The sequence below is a fragment of the Rhinichthys klamathensis genome, unplaced genomic scaffold (genome assembly GCF_029890125.1).
Source record: "Rhinichthys klamathensis goyatoka isolate OS25496 unplaced genomic scaffold, OSU_Roscu_1.1 h1tg000078l_1, whole genome shotgun sequence".
Lineage (NCBI taxonomy): Eukaryota > Metazoa > Chordata > Actinopteri > Cypriniformes > Leuciscidae > Rhinichthys > Rhinichthys klamathensis.
Window position 1 is genome coordinate 601787 of NW_026606620.1, and position 21982 is coordinate 623768.

At 38.4% G+C, this 21982-nt stretch overlaps 1 protein-coding gene across 5 annotated transcripts in view; it reads left to right on the forward strand.

Moving 5' to 3' along the window:
- frmd4a (FERM domain containing 4A) overlaps positions 1–21982 on the forward strand; it is a 177036-nt gene that overhangs the window by 68599 nt on the left and 86455 nt on the right. For 2 of the 5 annotated variants that reach the window (XM_056251178.1, XM_056251177.1), the window contains exon 1: positions 11535–11942. The exons of 2 other annotated variants lie outside the window; for them this stretch is intronic. In XM_056251178.1, the coding sequence (XP_056107153.1) occupies positions 11850–11942 (93 nt within the window). In that variant the 5' untranslated portion in view covers positions 11535–11849. Of the gene's footprint in view, positions 1–3506; positions 3603–11534; positions 11943–21982 lie in introns of those variants that run through there. One more of the 5 variants, XM_056251179.1, reaches the window with a different exon arrangement.

Genomic DNA, 21982 nt, shown 5'->3' on the forward strand with positions numbered 1-21982 from the left:
AATTGTCTGTGTATGTGCCAGTGTAAATAATGCCCCACCTAGCTCAATGTAGGAGGACAAACACTAAATAGATGGATAAAATGAATCAAACAGAACTGATGTGAGAGCGTGTTTTGGCCCTCTTTACTCCTGATGTCAGTGGGCGAGCATGTGGTTGTGTAAATGTCAGGCTGATAGGGTTCTTTGGCTGAACAATGATTAGAGTTAGTTAGAGTTATGGAATAAACCCCTAATAAAGTCCATTAGACTTACACTCACTTGTAAGTTGTATAGCTAAAAATAAATATATATAAAAATAACCAATATGTACAGCAGTACCATAGTGGATTAGGGGAGTGATGTTTGTCAGTTAAGAAAAGCTGGAAAGAGGCTTTAGGTCAGGACTAAAACGGATCACCTAAGTCTTTCTCCTCTCGTGTGTGTGTGTGTTAAGCCTAGAAGAGCGTGTGAGAGTGGATTCAGGTCATGTTTGCATGTGCACTGAAGAGTCTGGCTGAGAAATTTTGTTTCTGAACCAAAAACGAGACTGAGTTGCAAAGTTAATTTGCTACTGAATGGATGTGGACAGTCAGAACATGGTCAGAGCGCTTTGGATATCTGACAGACGGCTGCGTTTAATCAAAAAATGTGCTCTGGTCTGGTGAGGATGTTGGCTGTGACATTGAACATGAACAGCAGGAAGTTTGAGTCTTTCCCAGAGCAGAATGAAATAGTTCATGTGACAGTGAAGAAGAGTGTCTTCCTGGACTAAAAACTAAAGTTGACCATGTTCTCATTTATGGTAAGAAAGCATTTTACAGTTACACTAGAAAAGTGTGCATACTTGATTATGCCTATGATTAGCATCTTTGCAAATGAGATTAAATAAATGATTGTTGGCACTTGGCACAAACTATTTGAACAGGAGGCACTGGAAATTGTAAAATAAAGTGTAGCACTGATATTACAAATTGGAAAGTATCTTTTTAAAGAAGCACATGATTTAAAATAAGTGTTGCTTGCCCATACATACCATTATGCTGATGTGTTGTTGGTGGATGCCAGAGTTTTGCCCGGCAGTTAAGGTGTGTATGTGGTTTTTAATGCATTGATATACTATAGGGTAAGAGTTTTGTTCTAAACCACATAATTATAATAAGCATAAGCATTAATGATAGTGACGTTGGTTTGTTTACTTTTTGAAATATCAATTGAATATGCACAGAAATACACTTGGATGTTCATGACATCACTTTTGACCTCTGCAGATAAGTTGCCTCAGCAGCGTCAACGGTCATTATCAACCAGACTATAGGGTCAAGGGGTCAACAAGACTTCAATGTAACACATTGTCACTTTAAGGTGTGCGTGCGTGTGTGAACCTGTCATTTTCATGGAGGTCATAGGTCAACACTCTTACAAGTCAGTGTTGTGCTTGCATCAGTCATGTCATCTTATCTGGTCATTTGTGCAGTTAACACACTGAATATTACCTCCACCTGTCCTTTAGAGAGAGTTTAATCTACGGCTGGCCGTGTCCCTCATAATGGGATTGGTCTGCAGGCCTTCAGCCATGGTTAAAAATGGGTTGACATGGACATTACCGTTTAAAAGTTTGGGGTCGGTAAGATTTTTCAAATGTTTTTGAAATAAGGCTTTAATCCTCACCAAGGCTGCATTTATTTGATCAAAAATACAGTAAAACAGTAAAAACTTAAAATATTATTACAATTTAAAATAAGTTTTTTTACTGTAATATATTTTAAAATGTAATTTATGTAAAATAAAATGTAATCAATGTAAATGTTTAGTTTCAGGATCATTACTCCAGTCTTTAGTGTCACATGATCCTTCAGACTCTGATATGCTGATTTGTTGCTCAAGAAACATTTCTTATTATTATCAATGTTGAAAACAGTTTTTGCTGCTTCAAATGTTTGTGGAAACTGTGAGAAGTTGTTAGGATTCTTTGATGAATAGAAAGGTCAATAAACAATTCATTTGAAATGCAAATCTTTTGTAAAAAAAAAAAAAGTCTTTACTGTCACTTTTGATCAATTTAATGTATACTTGATAAATAAAAGTATTAATTTATTTAAAAATCTTAACTGACCCTTCATGCTAATGTCCACTATAGCCGCCCTTTGTGGAGAATGAAACACATTCCGGAGCATTTAGTTTTATTTCTGGCACATTTTGTATCGTGTAAAATTGAGCTTATGTAGAGTATCAGTTTTAAGAGTGAACAAGTTTCAATTGTATTCAGATCTAAACATGCCTCAGTGCTGTTAAAACCAGTGAATACTTTTCCATGGTATTTTAAGACATGAGGAAATGTGTTTCTATGGTGTTTAGCTCTATAAAAAGAAGCTCTTTTAAAACGCTAAGACATCTTATAATTTTTCATTATGCAGAAGATTAGGTTCTGATAGTGTGAAGCATACATGAATGCATGGATTTGAAGTTTGATCGTTGATACAGAATATGGCCGCCTCAGCTTCGGGAAGTTTTTTTAGCTTTGCATTTTACAGGATAAGGCCTGTTTGATTAGCCAACAGATGTTAGCATCTGTATGTAAGTGTGTGTGGGTTCTCTGTCTACACTTTAAACCTGTGACTCAAATGGAGTCATATCCCGCTATTTATAATTACACCCCTGTGGCTCTTTATCTCATCATTCTCTCTCATATTCTCCTAGCTCATATTGAGAAGACTAATCGCATTGCATGCGACGTAAACAGTGGTAAACTCTCGATCGCTTACATAAGTTGGAGAGACTCGGCACATTGCCTTGTTTTGTGGATGGGGCATCACAGAGACATTCTTGGCCCTTCGTTAATGGGCAACACAAAGCCGCATTGATCAGAAGGCCAGTGTGAATGAGACGGGCATTAGACACAGACACCCTCGCGGGTCCTCCTCATCCTCATGGGTCCCGGTGCACAATGGGGTCTACTGTGGGTCCACTGCCTCCAGGAAGAGGCGGACACACTGTTCCACACACACATAGACTGTTGGTCATCCTCAGTAATGAAGTTTTGTCCTTATGTGAAGTGAGCTGGACGGTCTGTTCTTGTCTCAGTGATGTCCTGCGTGTGAAAGTGTTCACGGCTGGAGGAAGACTATGAGCGACTTAGGTGTCATGTGGTTGTCATATGGTGCAGTCTTCCAAGAATTGAGCCAAAGAAGGGGAGGTCTTCATGTGGACGTTCAGAAACGCATACACTAGTTAGAGCTATTTTCTGGAACTGGAGTCCAGTCTGACTCAATCTGATCCGGGACGGACCTCTGAGGAGCACAGTCAAGAGAACTTGTGTTTGGTGTGGTCCTCTGTGATCCAGATATCTTTTGGCTGTTATAGAGAACTTTGATTAAAAGAAAGGATTTTGGACATTGCATGTGGATATGTCGACATTCCAATTATGGATGTTCAGATTTTTGGAAACTGGATGTCCATTTTGGCTGTAGTGCGCAAACATTTTATGTAAACAACCTTGTTTTCTTCATATTTGAAGTTATCATCAGTTTATGTTGAGTTAGTCGACTGCATAAGCCATCATGACACTGGCAGCAAGACTTGATGACCTGGAAACAACTCTGGAGCACATGCTAATGGACGTGTTTGTAAGTCAAATTAAGTTCTTTTTCTCTTTTTGTTTCTTTCATTCTCCACTACACTTTTAAAAATAAAGGTTCCAAAAGGGCTTTTCACATTGGTGCGGTTGAAGAACCCTTTTGGGTTCCTCAAATAACTTTTCTGTTCAAAAAACTTTTCTGTGCCTTTTGTGTAACAAAAAAATGCCAAAAATATAGTGACAGCTCCATGATATTCTTTGAAGTAACTTGGAATAAGATGTAAATACCATATATGGTCTGTTTTTTTTTTTGTTTACTATAGTTTGTATAGTTCTCCCCAAAATGAAAATCATGTATATATATATATATATATATATATATATATATATATACTGTATGACCCTGGATCACAAAACCAGTCACAAGTAGCACGGGTATATCTGTGGCAATAGCCAACAACAATACATTGTATGGGTCAAAATTATCGATTTTTCTTTTATGCCAAAAATCATTAGGATATTAAGTAAAGATCATGTTCCATGAAGATATTTTGTACATTTCCTACCGTAAATATATAAAACATTTATTTTTGTGAGTGAATGCGAACATAAATGGACAACTTTCAAGGCGCATTTCTCAATGTTTCGATTTTTTTTGCACCCTCAGATTCCAGATTTTCAGATAGTTGTATCTCTCGCCCAAATACTGTCATATACTAACAAACCATACATCAATAGAAAGCTTATTTATGCAGCTTTATTTTACAGCATTATTATTATTTATAATCTCAATTTTAAAAAAAATTGACCCATGTGACTGGTTTTGTGGTCCAGGGTCACATAGCCTATTATTATTCATTCATTTTGTTCCAATCTTTTTGACTTTCCATATTCTGTGGAACACAACAAATTTTCTTTTCCAAACAATATAAGTCAATGGGGTCCAATGTTATTTTGGACCTTAATTGACTTTTGCTGTATGAACATAAACAATTTTACGTGTTCCACAGAAGAAAGAAACTCATACAAGTTTGAAAAGAGCTTGCATATTACCAGGATATTGGCTGTTTATTAGTACTTATTAATGCCTTATTCTGCATGACCGTATTCCCTTAATCCTAGCCAATGCCTTATCAGCTAACTACAAAAGTCGTAGTTAATAGCTAGTTTATGGTGAGAATTGGACCCTAATCTAAAGTGTGAATTGTCATTTTGGGTGAACTAGCCTATTGCTTTAGGGTTTGAGTTGTTTCTTCCATCTGATCTTGGCTTTTGCTCAAATGTGTGCTTCATCTGTGACTGCAAGGTGGTGAAAATGATGATGCTGATGAAAAAAAGTTTATGCTGAAGTTTCACTTCACAGTAAATAATTCAATCATCTCACCTGAGTGAGACACCGCAGGCCTGACAGACTTTTGCAGTGCAATCTGGTTGTTTGTGTGTGTGCGACTGTACACGTGTGCCAGTTAAAGAAAAACTGCTGTAAATTCCATGATTATGATTGCACTGAAACACACATTTTAGCCTGGTGGACAATAAAACAAGTGAAAAAAATACAGATTTACTTTAAAAGAGGGACTTAATCTTGTAGGGTGGGACACTTTTTGCTTAGTGTGCTAGTAAGCAACTACTCATAATACATAGAAACGCCCTGGTAAACATCCAGATCACCCTATTTTGCACTCTTAAGAAAATCAAGTTGTCTGTGTGAGTAAATGAAAGACAGCTCATGTTTGAATACAATCAGCATGTCTTTCCTTATATTTCTGTTTAATGACTTTGACAATAATTAGATTTGTGTAGTCTCTGTGAGTTGAACAGCATATGTCTCTCATCAAGAGCCTACAGTGTCTTCAGGAAGTCTGAGAACAAAGCTCTGATTATTTTTACCCAACCGGTTTATAATCCCTTTATTTTAATCTCCTGACGTAAGATATTTCAACAATTCCTCTGATGTTATTTTTGGAAAAGATTAATTTTGTTCCAGAAAAAAAAGTTTGATTTCCGTGAACAGTCTGTCACATTAAAAACTGGTTTTGGTGATGTGTGATGTTCTGTCGTCAGATCTTTTAGGAGCAAATAATGAAGGTTATTTTCCCAGAGATGTATGCTGTCGGAAGCATTTTATATAAGGGCGTGATGTAATTGGACTTTGAAGTAAATAAGAATTTGAGGTATGCTCTTGAGTTTCTACCTTATAATATACACTCCGTTCAAAAGTAGAGGTGTTTTGTGCTAACCGAGGCTGCATTTATTTGATCAAAAATAAAGTAAAAACAGCAATTTTGTGAAATATTTTTAACCATTTAAAATAACCATTTTCTGTTTTAATATATTTTAAAATTTAATTCAATTAAAAAAATGATGTCTTCCTATGATGCAATGCCGAATTTTCAGCATCATTACTCCAGTCTTCAGTGTCACATGATTCTTCAGAAATCATTCTAATATGCTGATTTGGTGATGAAGAAACATTTCTTATTATAATCAGCGTTGAAAACAGTTCTCGCTGCTTAAATGTTTCGTGTAAACATTAATAGAAAAAAACATCTGAATTCTTTGATGAATAGGAAGTTTAGAAGAATAGCATTTATCTAAAATGGAAACCTTTTGTAACGTTATAAATGTTTTCCCTTTCCTTGCTTGCATCTGTTAGGGTTATGTTTAGTTTCGATTAGTTTGATTGCTTTAGTTTGGTTTTCCCTGTTACCATTTGCCTGTGTTCTAGTTCCTTGTTAGTTTCCATATTTTACTCATCTGTTGTCATAGTTTCTAATTAGTTTCTCACCTGTTCCCAGTTCCTTTGATAGTCTCCCTTTGTATTTAAGCCCTTAGTTCCCTTTGTTCAGTGTTCGGTCTCTTTGTGCTAAGCTTATTCCTGTGATCTCCTGCGTGTTCTTTGTTACCTTTTTGGATCTATTAAAGAGATTTTGTTGATCTCCTTCGTCTTTGTGTGCTCATTACAGCCACAGCGTTACAATGTCCTTGCTGAATAAAAGTATTTTTTTGTGTTTTATTTTTTCCGAATGGCAGAGGGCATGGCCAGTAGTTTGTCGCTTGTCACCATGGGAACAATGGGATGGTGTAAAGGGCATAGCTGGCCATGACTCCATTTTATTGGCCCTCCATCACACACACAACTGCACAGTGTGTATGTGAGTCTCCCAACAGTAACAACGTCCAACTGGAGGACAGGGTGAAACCGGCCACTATAAAGAATGAGCGATAAAGCCCATTGTGTATGTTTGTTTGGCTTTGGCTCGTGTGTTTGGCAGCGCTGCAGTGTTGTGATGTATTCAGTGACTTCTATTGTAAATGCACCTCACACACACAGCATTGTCCAAATGTTTCAGCCTGAAGAAACTGCAGGTTCTTTCTTTCATGTTTCCAGCTCACAAAGCAATGGCACCCAGTATTCAAACTTTCCACCAGGGACAAAACAGTCTGTCTCTCTCGCTGTTGTGGTTTATTTGGTATTTGAATAGGTCTTTCGCAGATACTTGTGTGCCTTCGTCATGCGTTATGTAAGACGTCTTTCAGTGCATGTAGTGCATGTACTGGTGAAGGGGGCGACTCCCATTATCCCATGTATCGTCTCGCAATGATGTTTCTGTTACTTTGATATTTAAAGGGGCCATATCAAGGAAAACAAGATTTTCCAAGCTGCAAAAACTTTATTGCAATTGTGCCTTTATATCTTACAATATGATTTTTTATCTCACAATTACAAACGTATTTCCCATAATTGATTTTTTTTATACTGTAACTCATTAATGCAATTTTATTTTCTGTGATTGTGAATTTATATCTTAGACTGTCTTGTATTTCTTAAAATTACAACTTAATTTCTCATAACTACTCTTATAATGACATTTTATCTCACACATGCACATTTATTTCCCATAATTGTAACTATTTATATCTCACGAATGCTACTTTATTTCCCGTAATTTACTTTATATTTTAATCAATGACCTTATCTTACAATTGCAAGTATATCCATAATTGTAACTTTTATATCTCATAAACGCAACTTTATTTTCTTTAATTGTAACTTTGTATCTTACACTATGACTGTATACTTTATTTCTCACAACTGCCTTATATCTCTCGAAATACTTTTTTCTTATTTTAAACTTTTTCACAATTACGTGTTTAATTTTTTACTCTGAAGTAGAGACTGTTTTCAATAGAAGGTGAACTGAAAATATCATATTAAACTAAATTATGACTTTGGGTGCTGAAATAGTTTTTTTGCTGAAAACCTTTACTGAGATTGAAGAAAAAAAGAAAAAGGAACACCAACACTAAAATGCTATAAAATCATAGAATACGGCTTTTTTAAGTCTATGTGAATATTTGAATATCCTTTGAATATTCTCTCCCGAAACAAATCAGTATTTCCAAAAACCATCTGCAGCACTTGATAACAGATATGTGCTTTATTTTAATGAGGAAAATTAAAGTGGCTGTTGATAATTTATAGACTCAATAACCCCAGGAGTGTTATCAATTTGCTTCACTGAAGTGAATTATTCCAACATGGCCAACAAACCCTTGCTGTCGGCGCTTGTGTTTTCCCTCGTTCTTGTTTCACTCTGCGTTCTCAGCCTCACCCTTTCCCACGGAAAGTATTTCGAAACCCTTTCCTTCTTCTCCATCCAATTGGCTTCCGTTCGCACCAAAGTAGGTCTTATACCGGGTTCAAAACCTCTGAGAAGAGCGTTGGTGTGGATAGATGTTTTTTTGTTTTTGTGTGTGTGGGGAGGGTTTTGCAATAATTATGGAAATTTATGAAAACTGGCTCTGGATAACAGCCACACAGACTGCAATGGACGCCATCTGAGACACACACACACACACACACACACACACACACACACACACACAGTGCCATGGGCTAAGATTACAGGGTGCTGTGTAAACAGGGTCTGGAAGATCCCCTGCAGTCCCAGAACAGAGGCAGAGCTCCAGATCTCCATTAGAACATGTCAGCAAGACTCGAGCAGCCTCCCCCATCCCCTGCCGTACACTCTCTTTTGTGTTATTGAGGGTGTTTTGAGATTTTATTTGTGTTATTATAATGGATAAATTGACTTAGCCAAACAGTAAGACTGTGACAGGTTCATTTACCGTGTTTTGAATGGTAACATGTTCACCTATTTGCTAAAATGGCCCGTTGTATCGGAGAAAATGCTCAGGCAGGTGTATATACTGTATATACGGTATGTTTTTGAGTTAGTACCCGTACCCCCGGGCGTTTTATCCACTCTCGAGTTGTATTAAGAATGTCATGGTTACACAGGAAGTAATAGCTTGGTTTATAGTGTGTGAGTGGGTAGGGAACCAGTTCACACGTTGTGACAAATTTGATCAATTCCCCTGTTCCCCATCTTGGTTTACCACAAAGGCATAATTTAGCTATAAAGAACTGTTCCTCTATATCCATAATATAAGGCAAATGTGCAAAGAGCCGTCCAAACCCTCGGTGACTTCGCAGTATACGGTAAAAATAGAAACGGTTTTTAATATTCCTAATCTAGAGCAGCTACTGAATGAATGATGCTGAGCGGGAATTATAAGGAAAGCTCCTCTCTCGCTCTCTCTCTCTCTCTCTCTCTCTCTCTCTGAATAATTAAAGAGAGAGGGAGGGGGTGAGCGGGCCCCCCAATAGTGCCGAACGGGTCCCCTCTCTGACCAGGGCCCTTAGAATCGTCCCAGGGCTTAGAGTGGTTTTTTAGTGTGTTACTATGTTCTGTGTGTTTCTTACTGGCACAAGTCAAAAGAGCCCACCCTTTATGATGACATTTTGCCTGTTTTTTATCATTTAATGAAATGTGTTTTTGTATTTGATATTTATCTGAAGTTTTATTAAATTCATCACAATGCATTCTGTGATTGCCTTGACCACAAGGGACCTATGCAGTGCTGCATTAGAAAATGGTCAAAACGATCTTAGAGGGCAGAATATCGTTACTACTATACCATTTGGAACATCGGTAACACTTTATAATAACTACACGCTAATAATCATTAGTTAAGCATGAGTAAACAGTTAATTCATCATTCATAAAGCATTAATAGACATTAATAAGCAGCTTATAAATACAGCTATAAATGCTTTCTTCTTGATTTACAAGCATATCTATAATTTATTTAATAATTGTATTTTCATCCTTTATTAATGATCAATTTATTATTTCTAAATGATTAATTGCATTTTTTATAAACCAGTTATTTAAGAGTTTTCAGTGGTTCATAAGATTACTTAGAACGTGTAAGTAAATGATTAATAAACTATTTAAATGTACATTCATACATCTTATTATTCAGACATATAGTGATGGTTACTTAGTGTGTTAATAAATGCTTTATTAACATGTATTTATGCTGTAATTCAGGGTTAATTCGGGTAGTTATAAAGCATTTAGTAGTGGTCAGTTAACTATGTTTGTGAGCTCATCTAAAGTGAGGACTATTCATGCCTTGTAAAGCATTTATAAAGGAGATTTAAAGGCTGTTAAATATTTCTATGTTGTGTATCACTGTGTTGTGTTTGTTACATTTTACTGTTTAGAAGATTGATGAGCCTTTAAATCTCCTTTATAAATGCTTTGCAAGGCATGAATAGTCCTCACTTTAGATTAGCTCACAAAATAGTTAACTGACCACTACTAAATGCTTTATAACTACCTGTATTTACTACATTTACTTACACTTTCTAAGTGATCTTATGAATGACTGACAACTCTTGTTTGTAAATAATGCTATACTTCATTTAGAAATTATTAATTGATCATTAACAAAGCATGAAAATACAATTATTAAACGCATTATAGATATGCTTATAAATCAAGAAAAAAAGTGTTTATAGCTGTATTTATAAACTGCTTATTAATGTCTATTAATGCTTTATAAATGATGAACTAACTGTTTACTCATGCTTAACAAATGATTAATAGCATGCAGTTATTATAAAGTGTTACCGGAACATCCTTTGTGACGGGAGGAATAGTCCCATCAGAATAGTTCACCCTAAAATTAAAATTCTGTCCAATTCTGTTCACCCCAAAATTATCATTCATCATTTACTCACCCTTATGTCAGTCCAGATATTTTGAATGTCCATACAATGAAAGTAAGTGCGATCACAGTGTTATTTTGGACCCCATTGACTTCCATTCTAGGGACAAAAATTAAGGAAACTAAGGACAATTTATGGTTCAATTATCGCTTTAAAATGATATATAGGCAAGGGGGCATGCAACTCACTAGAGGTTTCAAACCAATATTGATTCCAATTGTTTCTTGAGCATTACGGGATTGTTCTTAAACTCTATTGTAAATATGACGATACGTCAAATCTTTCCAGTGCATTTTCCAGACAGACATCTCCCTAAAAAACCTACTTAATACTAGCTGTCTGCTTGCTTCATTTAGTTCTGAAGAGCAGAGAAGGACGGACAGGCGTTTAGTGCTGTTTTTAACAAGACGTGGTCCCTGTTAGGACATACAGGCGATAATGTCCTACACACAGCGATCCCTAGTGTGTAATCTTGTTGGCAGCTTGAGGGTATTTTCCCTTTATATATGTGTGTGTGTGTGTGTGTGTCTCTCAGGTCTGTCTGGTGAAAGCAGCCATGGGATTTACAGCTAATCTGATCAGCAGATGGCAAAACATCAGATATTCTGTTTGAGCTGGAGAATGGATATTTAACAACACTCTCACACACACTTTATCCCTCGTCATAAACATTGACATATACACAACGGTATGAACTTTGCTATATAAGCACACATGTTCATTCTTGCATAGTGTCACGTGACCTACTGTGTGTGTATGTGATAATACTCATATTAATCCAGTGACCTGGATTGAGTTTGACTGGAGGAAGCGAGGCTGACGTATCTAGAACACACGCCATTCCACTGCTACTTCCAGAGAGAGAGAGAAAGAGAGAGAGAGAGACAACAACCTCCCTCCCTTCTGCTCTCTCTCTCTCTCACTCACACACGCTTCTCGTAAGAAAGCAGTATGAAATCTGCCACAGTATGGGCTGAAGACCATACTGAGGACACCCACCGCTGAAAGACACAGGCAAAACGAACAGAAAGAGTTCAAGAAACAACAACAAAGAAGGCACGGGCACATTTAAAGGGGGGGAAAAGGAAAGACAGGCTGGAAAATTGGAGGGAGGGAGCCGTGGAGACGGAGCGAGAGAGAGGAACAACCCGTCTGTCTGTGGCGGGACAGCAGACGCCGAACGCTCGCGGACCAGACGCTCACACACACACCATGGTGGTCCAGGCGGCTGTAACGCCCAGTAGGACCCGCAGGCTCCTGCTCAAGCTGCCGGTGGGGACGCTGAGGCGAAATAGCGAGGAGAGGGTAAGACGTGAGATGATCCTTGTGTGTGCACTTGCACTTGTGTGTTTCTGAATGCTGCTGGCTCAAGGTTATCAAGGACTGTCACTTGTGTGTTAGTTTGTGCAGCTGAGGAGAAAATTGAGATGATTCGCTGTTTATGTCTTGACATAATGGACGTGCACCTGCATGAATCCTTTGCACGAAATCTCTGTGTAATTCTCTGTGAATTGTGTTGGTTTAATGCTTCAGTTGGCTCTCATGAGGGTCACTATCATCGCTATGGCTTTCTGAGGTCTACAGTTCGGATGACAGTGAAAAGTGTTGCATAATAGTGTTTGTTCACTGAAGATAACAGGTATCCCCTAGAAATCACCATGATTATCCCAAAACACGCAGGAGCCTGCCCAGTTATGTGAATCATGTTAGCAGACAAAACACCACACTTCACGTGACTGTCATTTACTCGAACAGCCGCATGGTAAAAGTTCTGTTATTACAGATGTGCGTACAGTATGTGAGTGTGCACACCTGGTTTTGCTTTCTTTCTGTGTGTGGGTGTGTAGCCTACATCTCTCTATATATATTTGTGTGTGTGGGTGGACATTTTGGGCCATCAAAAGAACTAATAATGAAATAATCATAGAGATCCATACTCTTGAAAAACTATCACAAATGCAAATTAGCATGATGATATCAAGCCTACCATGTCAGGCAGATCAAGTGGCCGATATATAAGAAAGTCATTATAGTTCTAAATAGTATTGATATTATTTAATCATAATTTAATATAACAGATAGACAGACAAATGTGTGTCTAATTATGAAAATATTAACATGGATAATTAATAATAAATTGTTGATATTATTTAATCATATTTATGATTAATAATTTAAATATATATGAATTCAATCAAATCGATAATAATTAGAATATTTATTTATATATGTACTGTATGTATGTTTGAATGTGCAATTATATATAATTGAATATGTCTGATGTGTGATATATATATACACACACACACACACACACACACACACACACACACACACATTTACATACATTGGTCACCATCAGCCATTGAAAATGACCACTACTATTAAACTATCTTCACATGACATGAAAACATGTACATCTCTTTGTGAAGTGGCCTACATTCATGGCTTTTACATATTGTGTTGTGTGCTAATTTGATTCCAGTCCCGCACTAAAATTGCAAGAAATGTTTAATATTTTACAATGTCGTAGTACTCTCTCTCTCTCTCTCTCTCTCTCTCTCTCTCTCTCTCTCTCTCTCTCTCTCTCTCTCTCTCTCTCTCTCTCTCTCTCTCTCTCTCTCTCTCTTTAGCTATGAGACAGATGTGTATAATTATAGAAGTTTGAATTATTGATTAGAGGATTTCCTCACGCACATTACTTTTACTGCATCCCTGCAGAGTTCCCCTCCTCTTCGCTGTCTTTCCCGTTCGCTCTGACATTCTCGGTGGCCTGCGGCTGCCAGGAGTTTTAGTGAAGACACTTAGCTCTAACTGCATTGTGGCATGATGCCTACATGCATGTACATGCAAACTCACATGCAAAAACTGACTCGAAATACTTTACACTCTCCATAATATCCAGTGCTGTGAGAGAGAATGTGAATCTGTGTTTGTGTAACTCAGATTCACTGTGATTCTTCATTACAGTGAAAGCAGCTTTACAAAACTCTGTTTCAACCGTCAGCAATGCTGAGCCGGCAGGCTGCACAATCCATCCACTTAACTAATCTAACACGAATGCCGTTAGTGCTCTCCACAAACTGTACCGTGACTAATGTGAGATTCGCTTGATAGCCGTTTTTAAAGGCTGCTCTCCATTGAATGCGTGTGCAAGCACGTGCCAGAATGGATACAGTTGAGACTAAAGCTTCTTAGTTTTGGCCCGGACCAGCTGGAGAGGAACAAACTACCATCTGAGATACTACTTTACCTGCTGAGATAAGTTAACAAAAGAGATTGGCAACGTAATCTGATTCTGAAGTCCTGCTGATAGAAACATGTCAGATACACGTGGGACATATATTTATATTATTTGATCCCTGCTGATTTTGTAAGTTCGCCCACTTACAAAGAAATGAAGGGTCTATAATTTTTATGGTAGGTTTATTTTAATGGATAGAGACAGAATATCAACCATAAAAATCCAGAAAAACAAATTACATTGATTAGCATTTGATCGAGTGAAATAAGTATTTGATCCCCTACCAACCAGCAAGAATTCTGCCTCCCACAGATTGGTTATGTGTCCATGTGAAACACAGATTAGTCCTGTCACTTTAAGAAAGACACCTGTCCACAGAATCTGTATCTTTCATTCCAACCTCTCCACCACCATGGGCAAGACCAAAGAGCTGTCAAACGTCAGGGACCAGATTGTAGACCTGCACAAGGCTGGAATGGGCTACAAGACCATCAGCAAGAAGCTTGGTGAGAAGGAGACTTTTGTTGGTGTGATTATTCAGAAATGAAAGAAATACAAAATGAAAAATCAATCGCCCTCGGTCTGTAGCTCCATGCAAGATCTCGCCTCATGAGGTAAGGATGATCATGAGAAAGGTGAGGGATCAGCCCAGAACTACACAGGAGGAGCTTGTTAATGATCTCAAGGCAGTTGGGACCACAATCCCCAAGGAAACAATTGGTAACACACTATGCCGCAATGGATTGAAATCCTGCAGCACCTGCAAGGTCCCCCTGCTCAAGAAGGCACATGTACAGGCCTGTCTGAAGTTTGCCAATGAACATAATGATTCAGAGAAGGCTTGGGAGGAAGTGCTGTCCCATCTTCAGTTTTGAGCTCTTTGGCATGAACTCACCATGTTTGGAGGAAGAGAAATGCTGACTATGACCCCAAGAACACCATCCCTACAGTCAAGCACGAAGGTGGAAACGTTATACTCTGGGGCTGTTTCTCTGCTAAGGGTACAGGACGACTTCACTGTATTAAGGGGCCGATGGACGGGGCCATGTACCGTCAAATCTTGTACGAGAACCTCCTTCCTTCAGCCAGAACACTGAAGATGTGTCGTGGATGGGTCTTCCAGCATGACAATGACCCAAAACATACCGCCAAGGCAACAAAGGAGTGCCTCAAGAAGAAGCTTATTAAGGTCTTGCAGTGGCCTAGCCAGTCTCCAGACCTTAATCCTATAGAAGATCTGTGGAGGGAGCTGAAACTTTGAGTTGCCAAGTGACAGCCATGAAACCTCAAGGATTTTGAGAGTATCTGTAAAGAGGAGTGGACCAAAATCCCTCCTGAGATGTGTGCAAACCTGGGGACCAACTACAAGAAACGTCTTACCTCTGTGCTTGCCAACAAAGGTTGCTCCACCAAGTACTAAGGCATGTTTTGCTTATAATACTTATAATACAATACAAATACTTATTTCACTTACTGAAATGCGAATCAATTTATAACCTTAATATAATGTGTTTTTTCTGGATTTTTTGGTTGATATTCTGTTTCTATCCGTTAAAATAAACCTACCATAAAAATTATAGACCCATCATTTCTTCATCAAGTGGGCGAACTTACAAAATCAGTAGGGGATCAAATAATTATTTCCCCCACTGTGTATGTACTGTGTGTATATATATATATATATATATATATATACACAGTAATTTTATATTTATATATTTTATTGCCCACTCTCCCACTTTCTCTCCCAGTTCTCCAGCTGTCTGTTGCAAGAAGGCATGTTTAATCCATCTTATGTCCATATGGGTCATAACCGGGGTGCAGATGTCTACCATCCTGTTTAACCATCAATTATGAGCTGTCAATCAGAGGACCACCGAAGAAGCGTATGGTTCATTCAACCAAAATCCGTCCCGACTGATGAGTTGAATTATATTAAGCTGCCAATCATCCAAAATCTGTTCACTTTTTTACTAATGAAACACGATGGAAGTCTTTGCCTTGTATTTTCATTAGAACGTGTCTTCGGGCTGTTCAGTGCCTTTAAGAGGCAGCGCTGGTCTTAATAAAGGACTGTGGTGTGTTGTGTGTCTGTCTCACTGGGTTGCGTTGATTGGCTCTTTTGAAACACGGTTGTAATTTAGGGATTTCCTATGAGGATGGCAGAAAAGGTTTTTTTGGGGGACGGCAGCGGTTGATAAGGCATAACCATTGGTATTAGCAGACAAAGCGATTTAATCAAAGGAACAAGGGCTTCATTCTCCTTCTCTGATTACCGGGCTTCTCAAACTCCCCTCCTTCCCCTCATTGTTTTTTTTCCCTTCCCCTTTTCTTTTGTTTTTGTGCTCTGCCATCTCTCATTTTCATCTGTTTGAGTGATTTTGACTCACAGCTCCCAGAGACAGCAGACATACACCACAGGATAATCACAGAGTGAAACAGACTTTGTCAGAGAGAACAAGTTGTTTTGAATCTCACAAAAACATGTCCACGTTTACCCCAAAATCGAACTGAGAAAAAAAGCTATAATATTATTATTATTTTACAATTATATACACATTTTCTCCCAAATTCTCATTACTACCTGATGAAATACAATCATATAAAATACTTTTAGGGATCCATGGACTTTTGGTTGAAAGGCCTGGCTGTAATGCAATTATTATTATTATTATTATTTGAACCAGCAAACATTAAAGGCCGTGCAACAAATATTACCTTTATGTATAAATACTTTACAATTTTGCGATAGTGATATATATATATAATATATATATATATATATATATATATATATATATATATATATATATATATATATATATATATATATATATACACTCACCGGCCACTTTATTAGGTACACCTGTCCAACTGCTCGTTAACACTTAATTTCTAAGCAGCCAATCACATGGCGGCAACTCAGTGCATTTAGGCATGTAGACATGGTCAAGACAATCTCCTGCAGTTCAAACCAAGCATCAGTATGGGGAAGAAAGTTGATTTGAGTGACTTTGAACGTGGCATGATTGTTGGTGCCAAAAGGGCTGGTCTGAGTATTTCAGAAACTGCTAATCTACTGGGATTTTCACGCACAACCATCTCTAGGGTTTACAGAGAATGGTCCGAAAAAGAAAAAACATCCAGTGAGCGGCAGTTCTGTGGGCGGAAATGCCTTGTTGATGCCAGAGGTCAGAGGAGAATGGCCAGACTGGTTCGAGCTGATAGAAGGGCAACAGTGACTGAAATAACCACTCGTTACAACCGAGGTATGCAGCAAAGCATTTGTGAAGCCACAACACGCACAACCTTGAGGCGGATGGGCTACAACAGCAGAAGACTCCACCAGGTACCACTCATCTCCACTACAAATAGGAAAAAGAGGCTACAATTTGCAAGAGCTCACCAAAATTGAACAGTTGAAGACTGGAAAAATGTTGCCTGGTCTGATGAGTCTCGATTTCTGTTGAGACATTCAGATGTTAGAGTCAGAATTTGGCGTAAACAGAATGAGAACATGGAACCATCATGCCTTGTTACCACTGTGCAGGCTGGTGGTGGTGGTGTAATGGTGTGGGGGATGTTTTCCTGGCACACTTTAGGCCCCTTAGTGCCAATTGGGCATCGTTTAAATGCCACGGCCTACCTGAGCATTGTTTCTGACCATGTCCATCCCTTTATGGCCACCATGTACCCATCCTCTGATGGCTACTTCCACCATGTCAGAAAGCTCTAATCATTTCAAATTGGTTTCTTGAACATGACAATGAGTTCACTGTACTAAAATGGCCTCCACAGTCACCAGATCTCAACCCAATAGAGCATCTTTGGGATGTGGTGGAACGGGAGATTCGCATCATGGATGTGCAGCCGACAAATCTGCGGCAACTGTGTGATGCCATCAATATGGACCAAACTCCCTGAGGAATGCTTCCAGCACCTTGTTGAATCTATGCCACGAAGAATTGAGGCAGTTCTGAAGGCAAAAGGGGGTCCAACCCGTTACTAGCATGGGGTACCTAATAAAGTGGCCGGTGAGTGTATATATATTAGCCTACTAAATATCTATAATACTAAATAACTTTTTTTTTCCTGTGATGGCCAAGCTGATTTTTCAGTGTCACATGATCCTTCAGAAATCGCTATAATATGCTAATTTCTGAAGATGTTGAAAACCAGTTGTGTTGCTTGCTTAATATTTTTGTGGAAACCGTGATGCATTTTTTCAGGAAAGTTCAAAAGAACAGCATTTATTTGAAACAAATATCTTTTGTAACATTATGTCTTTAAAGACATGTATTTACTGTCAGTTTTGATCTATTTGATCAAATAAGAATTGAAGGGGAAATGGATTTAAGTGTCATGAAAATAATGTCACAATGCAAAAAACCGTAATGGTCTATAAACAGTCCTCATTTTCTTTAAGCCAGATATTACTTATTTCTTATGGTTTCAGGGTAAAATATCACCTGTACATGTTCTAGGTGGGGTTCACCCTTCAAACCTCAATGATTAGACTCCTAATAACTTAATTGTGTAATTTGAATTGAATACATGTGTGTGTGTTTGTGAATGTGTGATGTTTCTTCACAGAAGGTTAATGTAATCATGTAGCTGGAGGGCTTTCCATAAGAGTAAAGTCTTTACGCTTGTTGGACATTTGTGACAGAAAAATATACTCTGCTTCATTAGACTGCGACAATGAAAGAAGCCCTATCTTTCTCTCTTTTGCCCTCTTACCCTCCACTCATCTCTCTTCACGCCTCCTTCATCTGCCCTACTCATAATTCTATCATTCATTTACCTTTTCATGCTCCTCTGTTTTATTTCAAATCCTTTCAGCTTCCCACTTCCTTCCTCTCCTCCTCCTCATTTCCTCTTTTTGAGGTCGAGTTACAAATTTATCTCAGCATGTTCTTCTGCTGTGATATGGTGTGACCAGTTGCAGCTTTCGAAGCCAGATTTCCAATCCAGTGCTCTTAGCGAAACAACAGTAGCAGTTTGGCTGTGGAAAACTGTTCATGTTTAGTGGGCTGCCGGGGTTCTCCTTGGAGACCCTTTGTTGCATTGGGTGGAATCACTCCTCTGTGTGTGTATGTGTGTCTTTAATTGGGTCTTGTTTTGTGTGCTCCATAGAGTTTGTCTCTGGGCAGTGTGCTAACTCTCGGCTGCTCGGCTAAAGCAAAGTGCTAATTGAGGCTTGTTAAATTGAACCGTTCTGTTGCCTCCCATTAGGAAGCAGGTCAGGCATGATGCAGACAAAATGTGGATTAATATGCAAGTATGTGCTTGAGCTTGTGTAATGTCAGCTGTTCTTTAAAATGCTCAGAAGTAACACATTTACTGTTGCTAATGCACTTGTGCCGTGTCTGAAATCAAGAATGTGTAGAAGTGTGTGTGTTGTATTGTCTTTATTGATCTAGACCAGATTCTGTGCAAGTTTTCAAACGCAAATGCTACAAGCTATTGCCATTCATTTCATGTGTTGTGTTGTTTAATTTCGAAATGTTTCATACTTGAAATTATCTTTAACTGCCTCTGGTCAAAAACTGTCATGGCTTGAACTCTTTGAAGAAAATCTTGCTGATCAAGTAAAAGTTTAATGGCACATTTGAAAGAAACTATCACTCTGTGAGTTTTGTTTCCTGCTGAAAAAATTATAATAATAATTTTGTACCAGCCTAAGATTAATGTCTGCTCTTAGCTAGTCTCCCAGCCTGGCCAGGCTGTACTTTTGACTGGTTTTTAGAAGGATGTTAGGGGATTTTCAGCTGAAGACTAGCTTGGTCAGATTGAGAAACCAGCTCAAATCAGGTAAGAGCAGCAAACCAGCTTATAGTTTAAAGTTGACAAAGTCGAAATTCACCTGATCTTATTGTTAATTATTAATTCATGCATATGTTTCATTTCTTAAAAACGTGAGTTTTTTTTTAAATCAAATTGTCATCCATCCAACCAACAACCAAAGGATAAAACCAAGTCTTCGCCCTTCAGTTTTCTTTATGCACGTCACAATATGCAAGCAAAGATGTGATGCTACTTATATTAAATTCTGACTTTACACAGGTTGTTTTTTTTCTCAGTAGAGTTACCAACATTAAAGCATCAGTGTCTTCATATTTATGGCCTCTGGCAGAGTTGATGATTCTATCTAAGTAAACATCCAAATATTTTTTACTAATGACATCTAGTTGATAAATCGATCATTTAGAACAGGCACATCATCATGTACTATCTTTTTCACTTGCGCCCTCAAGAAATACAGACATAGGCACGCACACACCAAGCTGCCACTATCATTTTTATTGTCTTCCTCGCCATTTAGACATCCCCTCAAGCTCAAACTGATCTTCAGAGGAAAAAGCATCCCATAACACACACACACACACACTCATGCCCATGCACACATATACCCCTCACATACTTCAGCATGCGAATGCTGCAATAACAGCTGCCCTAGAGCAGTCTGAGGAATATAAATTAATTCCTCCTTACACACACACACACACTTTCTCATATCAGTGGAAGATTTCAAGTGTGTTCTGACTGCTTTGAATCACCTAATATATGTTAGAATGGAATGCAGCTCAGTCACACACACACACACACACACACAATCTCTTGCATGTCTGAGAATATAAAGCTTTTTTAAATGACTCCAACCTCTATGTGAACTTGACGTCTACTGGACTGGTTTCAATTAAATCTCATGTTCTGTTCCCAGACACACCAGTGCATGGTCCCAGGGTCAGCTGGGGTCACATTCGTCCCCAAAAACAGGATGCATCACCCCCCAAAATGTCCCAAATGTTCTTTAGACATGAACAAGTACCGAGCTTTGTGCTAAAAATAAGAGTAGAGAATGGATCATTTCACATGCACTGGAACAGGCCTGTCAAAGAGCATTATACACAACCACACATACATTTTGACTCATCTTTCTCTCTCAATAGACTATTCATGTAATTCTGGAGGGGGGGTGTGATGGTGCGCCTGGGTATTTAGGGAGGAAATGCATGTGCTTTCTGCTGGTGGCCTTGGATTGGAGTTACACCAGGCTTAATTCTACCGGCTCAGCGTGTATGTGTGTGCGGCCGCCGCCTCTGCGCTCTCGTGGGTTTGCGCTATTATATTATAATCCTCATAAATATTTATGCTCACAGAAAGATTCAGGAGCAAACTCTTATTAGCCTATATGCAAAATGAAGTAGGTCAGCGCACGCACATGCACTCTCACAAACATATATGCAAGTGCACATAAACTTCAAACAGCTTTGGTGCACTGAGACAGCAAGTCTCTCTCCCCCTCTCTCTCTCTCCCTTTTACAACTCTATTTCTCTTTTTTACTTCGGTCACTTGGTACTGAAGATGCCAGAGGTTCTTTGTGTGTGTGTGTGTGTGTGTGTGTGTGTGCGCGTGCGTGTGTGCGTGCGTGCGTGCGTGTGTGTGTGTGTGCGCATGAGTAAGTGTGAGCATTGTGTAAAATCACTGAATACCACAGCATTTCCCTGGGTTTCAGAAGACACACACACACACACACACACACACACACACAAGTTTGAGAACTACCTCCTTTTTAAATATTTGATCCTCTTCCTCCACACAATAGCCGCTCACACACGTTCACACATCTAAATGGCATTCTCACCCCTCAGGAAGAAGCACCTGGTGACTCATAAAGAATCACGAATTAAGGAACATGAATTCTGAACACAGCAGGAAACTAAGGACGCTGCTTTATTGTTGGACAACTTGTTTTTTTATGCCCTCATTTCCTTCAAAGAAAAAAACATATTACTTCCATCCGCAACTTTCACAACATCACACAAATCGTTTTTATTTCTTTTTCTGTCCAAATTTCTTCTCCTTCTTTTCCTAGTGACCACATAGCAACACCCTAGTATCATGCAGTAACTTTTGTTTGGGAAAACACTACTAATTTTCATACATTTAGATATGCTTTTTTTGGCAGCATTTGCCAGAGGAAACGCATAGATTTGACATAATTTTACACAAAAACCTCCAACGCAATCATTTTCATTAAATTAAATGTGAAATTCATGTATTTTCTCAAAGGATCTGTTTTTATTCACATTAAAC